This window comes from Apaloderma vittatum, unplaced genomic scaffold (genome assembly GCF_000703405.1).
Source record: "Apaloderma vittatum isolate BGI_N311 unplaced genomic scaffold, ASM70340v1 scaffold1814, whole genome shotgun sequence".
NCBI classification, from domain to species: domain Eukaryota; kingdom Metazoa; phylum Chordata; class Aves; order Trogoniformes; family Trogonidae; genus Apaloderma; species Apaloderma vittatum.
The window spans coordinates 12,702-24,859 of NW_009711889.1; the positions used below are offsets into that span (position 1 = coordinate 12,702).

Sequence of the window (12,158 nt, forward strand, 5' to 3'; positions counted from 1 at the left end):
GATAAGAGCTACTTAGCAGCAGCTAAAACATCAGCATATTATAAACATTATTCTCCTACTAAATCCAAAATACAGCACTCTACCAGCTACTAGGAAGAAAATTAACTTTGTCCCAGCTGAAAACAGGACAACCTAATATTTATTTAATGATAAATGAATAATTGTTTGAGCTGGCTGACAGTTAATGCCTGTATTGTGCAACTCAGGAGGTGAAGATGGAGACTGGAGACGAAATCGCTATTGTGGGGATAGGATGCAACTTTCCTGGAGGTAAGTTTTGGGTAAAAGCAAAGCAGGCTGCTGAGTGAACATTGAAAAGCACGCTTATTAAAGTTAAGGTGAAGAAAAACAGCACTTTCCTCCCTTATTTCTGTGGGGTCTTTTTAAAAGTTCACGTTGCAGCAGAAGCTAACTGGTTTGAATTTGTTCGCTGACAGACTTGCAGTGCTGGCTCTGGGCAAGGTGTTTTGCTGCGCACATGGAACTCATACAAATAAACTGGATGGGTCTGGGACGGTTTGAGATTTCTGCACATGCCCACGGATGGGACAGGTCGAGGGCCTGTCAATATAAGCAGCTCTGCCTGTAATGAATATGTTGGGTCTTTCTAAAAGCAAACTTTTGGCTTTATTACAGTATTCACTTTGAAAGGTTCCAGAAAAGAGCAGAGCTAGATAAATCATAGAATCATAGAGTCATAGAATGATTTGGAAGGGACCTTAATGATTACCTAGTTCCATCCGCCTTGCCATAGGCAGGGACACCTTTCACTAGACCAGGCTGCTCTGTCTCTAGTCAAACTCTGCCTTTTACCATTACACACCTAAGTGCTTCCCCTTGTACAAGGTGAGAATCTGGCACTTGGTGTCTGTCCTGCGGTTGCTCTCGGTGACTGTCAGCCCAGTCTCCAGCCCAGCGCTGGCCCACGCCGCATAGAGCTCTTCCGCTCAGGGCTTGGGCATGGCACAGGTTGGCACCGGCAGCCTGTTTCCAGAGTGAGTGAGGGTGAGGGCACTGTGTATATCGGGAAAGTGGAAGCTGGGAGGAGGGGAAATGTGCGCCACTGTGTGGATGCCGTGTTAGTTTGCTTCAGGGCTAAGAAAAGGGCTCAGACTTATCCTCCGTGCCTGGAACTGGAGATCTGCATCTCAAGTAGTAAGGAGGTGTTGAGCTCTGTCAGTGTTGAATATACATACACTTTTGTGTTTGATTTAGCTGCCCTTCTAGTGTTAGCGACAAAGGATAATGCCTCTGGCATTTTCCTGGTATTTGTAAGCTCAGTCTGTCTTCTAAGAGCTAATGTCCGGAGGTGATCTTTTGCTGTCAGTGGAGCTGCCTGAGGAGTGCTGATGTACAGGTACAGAAAGATCTCCCCATACCTGTGTGGTCATTAAGGACATGATGCGTGTATGTAGCAGATGCAGTGACATTGTAGAAACAGCAGAAGGCTAAGGATTTTGTGGGGTTCCTTTGCTTTTAGGCAAGCAGTGAAGGGATCAGTCATACCTTTCCATTTTCTTCTCACAAAAGAATGATCATTTCTTTCTCTTACTTGAGCAACTTAGCTTTATACAGGGGAGTTCCTTGTAACTGAGTGTAAATTTCTGAGTCTGCATGGGGAGTGGGAGTGCATAATTTAATCTACTTTAAAACCTTTGTATAACAGGTGATGGAATTGACAATTTCTGGAAGGTCCTGGAGGAAGGCAAAAACTGCACAGTTGAAATCCCCCCCGAGAGATTTAATGCCAAAGAGTGGTATGATCCAGATGATAACAAGCCAGGAAAAATATGTACAACACGAGCTGCTCTTCTCAATGAGTGAGTCTTGTTACTCTGCTGTGCCACGGATTTTTTTCATGCTTAGACTTAATGTGTCCAGCCTTTCAGAGGGTGCAAGACACAGGGAGAGCTTATAAATGAGACTTAGGAACCAGCTTGCTTTTATTCAATGTGATGAGCATGCAGTTGTCATACTGCAGGAATTCCTGATGTATGAAATCAATGAGCAAAAAATTTTAGTTGTGGGCCATGTTAAGCACATATGTACGTGGCTAGGAACATGTATGACCCTTAATTACATGATGCAACATGTATGTACGTACTGTCCATGTGTTGAGATGTCACCTGTCATGTGGTGGAGATGTCTGCGTTTGGGGTGTACAGAAGTACACGTGCATCATTCCTGAGAGGGTATATGCTGGAACTGAGGTGGGCTCCAGCCTGTCAGATAACTCTTACTGTCTGTAATACTATGGACTTTGGAGGAAGGTGGCGGAGTATGCACTCCGAGCTCTAAGAACTGCCTGGTAAATCTCCTCATGTTTTAGCCTGAAGGTTAGCCAGCTATGCTGGACCTCAGGACCTAATCTAGTGCTTGTGGGTACAAGCAGCTCTAATTCAGGTGCAGTTGTGACAATTCAGAGACAAAAGAAGGAAGTCTGGTTTTGCTAGATAGTCAAGAAGGAGTTATGCTTAATTTGAATGTTATATTTCCTTATAAACCTGAACTATTCGTAATTTCATAATAATCTTGCTTTTCTCATACTGTCACGTCTTTTAAAAAAAGTCAGTCCTCCATAATACTGAGAGATTATGTATGTACAAATATCAGCTAAAGATAGTAGTGTAAAAAGAAAATCTGGAGGAGAAGGCTGCAGTATGCATCCCTTCACTTGTGTCCTCGTGTCTCATGTCAAACTATTCCAGCGATATGGGTGCAGCTCTATGGGGGCTGTATCTGATGTGAAGAATAACAGATTAGAGTAAGATCAACATAAGTGACTCTTGTTTTCACCTTAAATCCTCAGGCTGTAGACGTTTATTCAAACAAGAAGTTCATATGCACAGAAGAAATCTTATTGCCTCCTATAAATAATACTTAGCAGGTTTGAATTGTAGGACCCAGAATTATTGCATTAATTAGTCCCATGTGAGACATTGAATTCTTCACTGAAATCAAGAAATGATAGATGGTCATACAAATCTGATCCCCAGATATAGGGTTAAACCTGGGCTTTGAAGATTTTTTAAAGATAAGCACACGTACACACATAAATTTTTTTGCATTTATCATTAGAAAAGTAGGGACATCTCTTGGAAACATCTGAGCTGGTTCTTTACTTACTGGTTTTAAACTGTGAAGCATTGATCTATATTGCCTTAAAAATTTTAGAAGACAATATTTTTTTAAAACTTATTGGCTAAGACCACATTATGGTAGAGGGAGTCTCGTTCTGAAAATTTTTGTAATCTGAGGAGTCTATTGGTACTAGTGGGTTAACCATGTGGATAAATCTTTTAGAGGTGAGCTCACAACTCTGAAATGCAGAATGGTTGATAAAAATACATATTCTGTGGTGGGATATAAAATATCCTTGGCCTATAAACATTTTAGTCTGAATTTTATAAATGACAACTGTGGCCTAAACACCAGTTACTGCTTTGCTTTTTATGAAATCACAGAAAATGTGTACTTTGAGAGTTGCAGTAAAAGCATATTGTATTTATATTGCACCATTTTCCGGTCTGTGTATTTTAGATTTAATTCATTTGACAACCACCTGTTTGGGATTAATAATATAGAAGCCGAACGTATGGATCCACAACAGAAGTTACTTATAGAATGCACATATAAAGCCCTGGAGGATGCGGGAGTCCCAGCAGAAGCTATCAGTGGCACCAAAACAGGGGTTTTTATTGGTAAGATGAAAATTTCATAGTGAAGAAAGTACGCTTGAACCTCACAAAGATTGGAGCACTTCTTCATAAACTTTACATACATATCTGGCACTGGAGATCAAAGGCTGCTGTGTTGTGACAGTACTGGTTATTTTTGGTAACAATTACTAGGCTGCTCTAGAAGTTCATTGAAGCAGGAAGCACTTAAACTGTTTACCCATCCCTTCCTAAGAATGATACGCTCAAGCCAAGCCTACACTTTTTCCAGTATAACATTGGTTAAGGTGTTGTGGGAGTTAAGATCCTTTCAAACTAGTAGAAATCCTCATGTAGGTTTTAGTATGCTACCAAGGTGCACTTGTCCAATTTCTTACCTCAGTACCTGGAAAAGTCATGGATAAGATTATACTAGGTGGTGCTGAAAGATATTTAAAGGACAATGCAGTCATCAGGCACAGTTAATATTGGTTCACAACAAGAAAGTTTTATATATTTTGATATCCTTCTACAAGAGAAGGCGGTGGATGTAGTTTTTCTGGATTTTTGTAAGGCTTTTGATACCGTCCCTCACAGCGTCCTTCTGGACAAGCCCAGCTGTGAGATGACCGGGTACGTGGTGCGCTGGCTGAAGAACTGGCTGAATGGCAGGGCTCAAAGGTCTGACGTGAATGGAGCTACATCTGGCTGGTAACTAGCCACCAGTGATGTTCCTCAGGGCTCAGTTCTAGGGCCAGTTCTGTTCAATATTTTTCATCAATGATCTGGATGAATGATTTGAACGCACCATTGTTAAGTTTGCTGATGATATAAAATTGTGAGGTGCTGTTGACTCTGCCTTGCAGAGGGATCTAGATAGATTGGAGCATGGTGCCATCCTCAAAGGCATGCAATTTAACAAGAACAAATGCTGGCTTCTGCACCTGCGATGGAGTAGCATAAATTGGGAGAGGAGTGGCTGGAGAGTGGCCCTGCAGAAAGGGGCTGGTGCATTACAGTATAACTAGCCAGTCAAAAGAGGTGATTGTCTCACTGTATTTATACTGGTGCAGCCTCACCTTGAATATTGTGTGCACCTCCAGTCCCTACAACTTAAAAGGGAGATGTCCAGAGGAGGGCAGTGAAGCTGGTGAAAGGACCAGAGGGCACATCCTATGAGGAGCAGCTGAGGACTCTGGGTGTCTCTGCTTTGGAGAGCAGGAGACAAAGGGGTGCTCTTGGCTCTCTGCAGCTTTCTGAGGAGGGGAAGTGAAGAGGAAGGTGCTGATCTTTTTTTCCTGGTATCCAGTGTTAGGATATGTGGGAATGGTTCAAAGCTGTGTCAGAGGAGGTTCAGGTTTGACGTTAGGCAGCGTTTGTTTATGAAGAGAGTGGTCAAACGCTGGAACAGGCTACTCAGAGAGAAGGTCGATGCCCCAAGCCTCCCAGTGTGTAAGAAGCATTTGGACAATGCCTCAGGTGAGCCCTGAACTGGTCACACAGTTGGACTAGATGGTTGTTGTGGGTTCCTTCCATGTGAACTATTCTATTCTATTTTGTCAAGGAGCTAGAATAACAGCACATTTTTGCTAGCGTAATCTGTGTCTCTTAAGAGGAATTTTCTGGGATGGTTAGGCGGATATAACCATAGAGGGAAAGTATTTAGATGACTTTAGATGTCTGAGACATGCTCTTCTTTCACAGAGGAGACTATTCCTTGCTGTCTGAATAGATGTGCTGCAGTTTCCTGGGAACTGCTGTGAGTTTCGCCTTTGACTTGTGTTAAAGCAAAGTTTCACCGTAGGATCACTGATGCTATGTAGTTTACTATTAAAACAGAAAACCGAAACACAATAGGAGGTTTAGTGCTATATATCCCTCTTTGTTTGCTTGGGTTAACATGACATGTATTTGATATTTTTACAGGTCTTATGAATCGAGACTATGAAATAGTAACAAGCAGAGCAGTGAGTGAAATAAACCATTATGATGGTACCGGAACAGCAATGAGCATTGCTGCTAACAGGGTCTCATTCACATTTAATCTGACTGGACCATCACTGACTATTGACACTGCATGTTCATCTTTTTTTTTCGCTCTGCACTACGCCTTGCGAGCAATTAAATCAGGTAATGGAACTGAAGACATGCTGGACAGCAAAAGATGACTTTTTCTGTCTATCATTCTGGACATTTCAACATAACGTGTTTCTATTTTATTCCAGGTGATTGTGAGGCAGCAATCTGTGGAGGAGTGAACTGCATAATAGATCCCCGCACCTTCGTATCTCTCAGTAAAGCAAAAATGATCTCTCCAGAGGGGATAAGCAAACCCTTCTCCAAAAAGGCAGATGGCTATGGAAGGGGAGAAGGCTGTGGTGTTGTTTTCCTCAAACCACTGAAAAAGGTAAGATCACTTGTGAAGCAGCCTAAAATAAGATTTGTTGCTTACCTGAATTTTGTATCTTCAGCTCTAATAATCAGTCTAGAAGGAATTTTTCAATTCAAGTTTAAGATAAGTGAAGCACTTATTAAGCATTAAGCGTTCATGCACTTCGCTTACCATGGGGAAGGGATCATGTATTTAAAATTTAGTATCATACTCTGTCTGTTCTTGATTTTGTTGTTTTGATTTCTCCTATACAGAGAAAGCATGAGATTATTAAAGATAATTTTACCTTTTTATGAAACAGGCAAGGGAAGACTACAGCAAAATCTGGGGTGTTATACACATCAGTGCAGTAAATCAGAATGGTAGGTCCATGACTCCAATCACAAGACCGTCTCGAATAGAGCAAGAGAAGTTACTGCGCAGCATTTATGAAACTCATGTTGATCCCTCGGTTGTGCAGTACATTGAAGCACACGGTACCGGAACTCCTGCTGGTGATCCTACTGAAGCGGAAAGTCTAAGTAGTGTCATCTGTAAAAAGAGATCTTCACAAGCTTCCATTCTGAAAATTGGTTCAGTGAAAGGAAATATTGGCCACACTGAATCAGCTGCTGGAGCAGCAGGGTTAATCAAAGTGCTTCTCATGATGCATCACGGAAAGATTGTTCCATCCTTGCATTACTCGAAGGAGACAAGCAGCATCGATACAGAGAAATTAAACCTTGCCGTTCCGACAACTGTAGAGCCCTGGGAAGAATCCCGTCAGTATGGAAGAGTAGCTGGCATCAACTGCTTTGGATTTGGAGGAACCAATGCTCACATTGTAGTCAGTCAGGTTAAGCAGCTAGTAGAGTCTCTTCCCACCCTTAGGAGGCCCGTTGAATTAGTTCTGCTGTCAGCGGCATCAAGTAAGTCCCTTCAGATGACAATGGTTGATACAGCTGACCAGCTGAGCACGAGAAACAATGTCACTCTCCCAAGCCTGGCCTATACCTCTGCCTGCAGAAGAAGCCATGCCAACTACAGGTACCGAAAAGCATTTGTCACAAATTCTCTCCAGCATTTGCAGCAAGAGGTTAGGTCAGCAGCGAGCACTGAACTTGCCGCATCAAAGATGGAACCACAGCTAGTGTTTGTGTTCTGTGGCAACGGCGTAACACTGAAGGAGTTCAGTGAGGCACTGATGAGCTCAGAGCCAGTGTTCAGAGACAAGTGCAAGGAGATAGAAGCGCTTTTTCAGAAACATGCTCCCATCAGCCTCCTGCCAGCAAGAGCTCATAGCCCAAAGGATTTGGTGAATCCAGAACTTGCCCAATGCCTGCTTTTTACCCTGCAGGTTGCCTTAGCTTGCCTTCTGAAATACTGGGGCATTAAGGCAGTCGCTGCTGTTGGTCACTCGGTAGGGGAAGTTGCTGCTGCGCATTTTGCTGGGTACCTTTCCCTGGCAGATGCAGTCAAAGTGATTTATCATCGGAGCAGGCTGCAGGCAAAGACTGCCAGGGGCAGAATGTTGGTGGTTGGAAACATCCCAGTTCAAGAGATCGCTGAATATCTGCATCGCTACTCAGGACAGGTGTGCATTGCAGCTTTCAACAGCCCAGTTTCCTGCACCTTGTCTGGGAATTTAGACTCTGTGGATGCTGTCCAGAAAGATTTAGCTCAAGCTTTCAGCCAGAGAAATATCTTTCTTCATGTTTTAAATGTCCCAGCTGCATACCACAGCCCCAGCATGGATATGATACTTGAAGAGTTGGAAGAGAACATACAGCCTTTAGGAAAACAGAAGGGGGAAACTGAAGTGATTTCAACACTGACTGGGGTGGCTGCTTCTGAAAATGACTTTGCTCAGGGCAAATTCTGGGCCCAGCATACTCGTGAACCCGTTGCTTTTGCTAAAGCTATCAAAACTGCAGCTAGAGACAGGGAAAATGTGGTGTTTGTGGAAATAAGTCCTCACCGAGTATTGCAGCGAAGCATAAAGGAAACTCTAGGAAAAAGCACAAAGGTGTTCTCTTCCTTGCAAACTGATGCAGAGTATCAGACACTCTTAACCCTGGTAGGAAATCTGTTTGAACTGGGATATAATCCTGACTGGCAGCACATTTATAATGGGTATCAAAGCATTCCAGTGGCCATTCCACGATATCAATTTGATCGCAAAAAACTCATGGCCTGTCTGGATATCCATCAAAAATCAAACCAAAGAGGTGTCAGCTCCAGTCATCCTTTAATTTATGGCACAAACAGTGACAACATGGAGTTTGACTGCCTGCTGTCCCAGGACACGACATCATACTTATATGAGCACAAGAACAATGGTGTGGCCTTAGTCCCTGGTGCTTTTTATGTGGAGCTTGGTCTGGCCTCTGTGATTAACAGCTCCAGACCTAGAGTGCCTCTGAATACCTGCCAGATGAGTATCAGTTTTTCTGCACCATGTGTTCTCACGCAGAGTTCCCAAATCTTGAGTGTTAAGTTGAATCCACAAAAATCAGTGACAGCCTTTGAGATACTCTCTTCTTCCAATGTTGTCTATGCTGCAGGCCAAGTTACAAAGAGGCCTGAAGCTGAGGTGGAAGAAAGCAGTATCTCCTTCCAAGACATCTATCAAAGATGCAGCTCAGTGATTAGCAGAGAGGAAGTTTATGAAGCCCTGTCTCAGGTTGGCTTTCAGTACGGTTCCATATTCAGGCAGCTCGGTGATGTGCATTATTGCCAGGAACTAAAGGAAGCTATAACAAGCATTAAAGTAAACCAGGAGACCATCAGAGAGATGTACAACTACTGTATCCATCCAGTGCTGCTTGATTGTTTTCTGCAGATGACCGCTGTCATGGCCTCAAGGACATTGCAGTCCAGAGCAGGCTTTCCTTCAGGCATAGGTAGCCTCGTGGTGCTCCGACCGCTAGAGGAAGAAATGATGATATACATGAGAACGAGCAAATCCATTGGGAGCTGTCTAGAGGTCTGTGGCTGCTTTATGGACAAAAGTGGCTCCGTTTTGGCTGAACTCAAGCGTGTTACCATCACTTTCATGAAGCAAGCATCTTCCAGAGACAATGAGTTCATGTTTGAAAACAAGTTGAAAGAAGTCTCTCCTTCACAGATGATTGGACATGTGGGGACTATGCCCAGAGCCCTAGTCTTTGCTGACAAATTTGGGATAGCTGAGCAGCTCAAAAAATACTTGCATCCTGATTCGAGATATGTTATGTATGAAGACTGGGAAGCCCTATTGGAAGGCCACAGACAGAACAAAATGAGAGCAGAGGTTGAGGGTTATGATGACATTCTGTTCCTGTGGGGAATTCAGAGGTTAAGTGAAGATTTCCCAAACAAAGTGGTAGACCAGTTGGCAAAATGTTGTGAAGCCTATCGCCAAGTTATTGTGGCATTAAGAGAGAAGGCATCTCGCTGTTCAGTGAGAGTGATCACCTACAGAACCACAGAAAAATTTGTAGACCACATTAACTGTGGGTTTGCATTGTATGGCATGACCAGAACTTGTGTTGTTGAAGTTCCAGAAATCATGTTTCAGATGATTGACCTCGGCTCTTCCAGTTCCCTGGACATCTCAGTGCTGGCAGATCTTCTTGCCAAATACAAAGGTGTGGACTATCCAGAAGTTTGCATCAGCCAAGGAAGAATTTATGTGGCTGAAATCAGACGCACACCTTTTGTAGATGCAGATTACAGCCAGCCCCTAAGATCTCTCCAGAATTCAGAAACATTCACTTTGTACACTTCTGATCCATATGCAGCAAAAGACTTGAGTGCTGAATTATCCACCAGCACTAATACACATCTGGAAAAACAGAGCGTTGAAATTCAAGTGGATAAAATATGTCTCCACTCAGAGGATTATTTTCCCATTAGTGTTTCCAGTCGTAACTTTGCTAATACACTCTATTGGAATTCACAAGCAGTAGACAAACACGGACTTTTAGCTCTTGATTTCAGCGGCACAGTAACAGCAGTAGGCACTGATGTGAAGAAAGTTAAAGTGGGAGATCATGTGGTATCATGTTATCCGTCTGCTGCATCATCCAGAATTCATATACCAGGAACAGTTTGTTTCAACATAAAGAAATTCCCCTGCTTTCAGAATGTCCCTTGTATGTCATACTTTGTCATCGCATGGGAGATCTTAAATCAAAGGTTACCCAAGGGGAAACATGGCAGAACATTGGGTATTATTTGTACAGAGCCATCATCAGTTTTGTGCCGTGTTCTTTCTGCAGCAGCAGAAGAGATGGGTTGGAAAACAGTACTTGCAAGGCCCACTCCTGATAAGTTCCAGTACATAAACTTATGCAATGCCCTTGTTGTTCTTCCTCCGGTAAACAGACTGTCTCAGGAGGATCTGACCCAAATGTACTTTCTCAAGGATGTGGTGGTAGTGTGCGGCAATCGACAGTCTGAATGTATCCAAAATGTCAGTGGAATTGATCATGAAAATATCAGCTTTCATATCCTTACACTTACCAACATTTTCCAGAAAGCATCTCTAAAGGAAATGCAAAAGACTGTGCATGCATGGATCAATTCCATGGACATGAAACAGTTTAGGTATCTATCAGGTTCTGTTTTTCAGCAGACTGAAAACTTTGAAGGGATAAACACTGAGGTGTCCTATTTTACCTGCAAATCTGTCCCACTTGCTGTGCTGAGAAGGCGAAAGGACATCACCACGCTTTCAGATATACCATTGTATGAATCACGGAAGAAGCTATTTAAGCAGAACGCTATTTACGTAGTAGTTGGGGGGCTCACTGGACTTGGATTTGAAACAGTGAAATTCATAGCTGAGAATGGAGGAGGGTGTATTGCAATACTCTCCAGGAAAATGCCAAGCAACGAGAAGCAAGAAGAGATGAAGGCTTTCCGGCAGCAGTATAAAGAGTGCAAAGTAGTGTTTGTGCGGTGCGATGTTACCTTGACCAGTGATGTCGAGAAAGCTTTCCAGTCCATTGCAAACCTCTTTGCAGGGAGTCCAATCAAAGGTGTATTTCAAAGTGCTGTCGTTTTACATGATGGCCATCTCGAAGTTCTGAACTTGGCTGACTTTCAGAAAGTGCTGAGCCCAAAGGTAGCAGGGACCCTAAACCTTCATCGGGCTACCAGAGGCCAGCAGCTTGACTACTTTGTGTGCTATTCCTCTGTTACTTCCTTTCTGGGAAATTCCACCCAGGCAAACTATGCAGCTGCAAACTCTTTCTTGGATGCCTTCTGCCTCTACAGGAGGAACTGTGGGCTTTCAGGCCAGTCCATCAACTGGGGTGCTTTGAACCTTGGCATACTGCTCAATCAAAACCATATTCAGAACATTTTGGGATCCAAGGGCATAGACATTCTGCAAGTGCACGAAATTCATGAGTATCTCAAGAAGAGCTTACTTGTGAATAACCCACAGCAAGCTGTCGTCAAACTAAACTTCCATATTTTATTGACTCATGTTTTTTCTCGGATTATTTCACTCAAAAGTCGCTTCGTATCGCTTGTGTCAGAAGAATTCAGGAACAAACTTGAAATCTCTGAGGAAACTCAAGTCCAGGATACTGCCTTAATCAAATCTGAAGACTATATCACCTCACTGGTGAGTGACCTCGCCGGACAGAATCCAGATGAACTAGCCATGAATACAACGCTTTCATCATTGGGCATAGACTCTATGTTAGCTATGACAATTCAGAACCGTGTCTTTCAAGAGAGAAAGGTGGACATACCTCTTGTGAAACTGCTTGATCCTCACACAACTCTGTCAAATTTAGTAGTCATTTTAGAAGAAACAAGCAGTGCAAATGGAATAGTTGAGAAAAAAGATGCTGAAAATCAATGAAAGTGCATTAAATGGGAGCTGGCTAAAGGACTCTTCTCATTCAGGAACTGTGTAGTTTGCAAGATACCTGGACCCTCTGTAGTATCTCAGAATGTGTCTTTGCAGACAGGGTAGAACATCTGGCAATTCTGAATGTGCTCTTCTGCATTGACCCAAAAAACCCCATACCAGTTTCTTCTGCCATTGCACTTGCAGCATTAATTTCAGTCAGTTGTTTGACTTGTTACTTTCAGTATTTTTTACCTTCATTTTTCAATATTTTTGACTAGAA

General features: G+C 42.9%; 1 protein-coding gene across 1 annotated transcript; it reads left to right on the plus strand.

Annotated features, from left to right (window-relative positions):
• Positions 1-215: 215 nt before the first annotated feature.
• LOC104272701 (probable polyketide synthase 16) lies at positions 216-11,887 on the plus strand. Its single transcript, XM_009867769.1, has 6 exons — positions 216-270; positions 1,667-1,820; positions 3,541-3,701; positions 5,583-5,786; positions 5,882-6,063; positions 6,350-11,887. The coding sequence occupies exons 1-6, from the start codon at positions 216-218 to the stop codon at positions 11,885-11,887; spliced, it is 6,294 nt and encodes a 2,097-aa protein (XP_009866071.1).
• The last annotated feature ends 271 nt before the right edge of the window (positions 11,888-12,158 follow it).

What these genes read in the sequence shown, in the direction of transcription:
- LOC104272701 (XM_009867769.1), top strand. Translation starts at nt 216, where the DNA reads ATGGAGACTGGAGACGAAATCGCTATTGTGGGGATAGGATGCAACTTT. An exon ending in CTTGCGAGCAATTAAATCAG is followed by an intron (nt 5,787 to 5,881) that starts GTAATGGAACTG and finishes ATTTTATTCCAG; the next exon opens with GTGATTGTGAGGCAGCAATC. An exon ending in TCCTCAAACCACTGAAAAAG is followed by an intron (nt 6,064 to 6,349) that starts GTAAGATCACTT and finishes TTTATGAAACAG; the next exon opens with GCAAGGGAAGACTACAGCAA.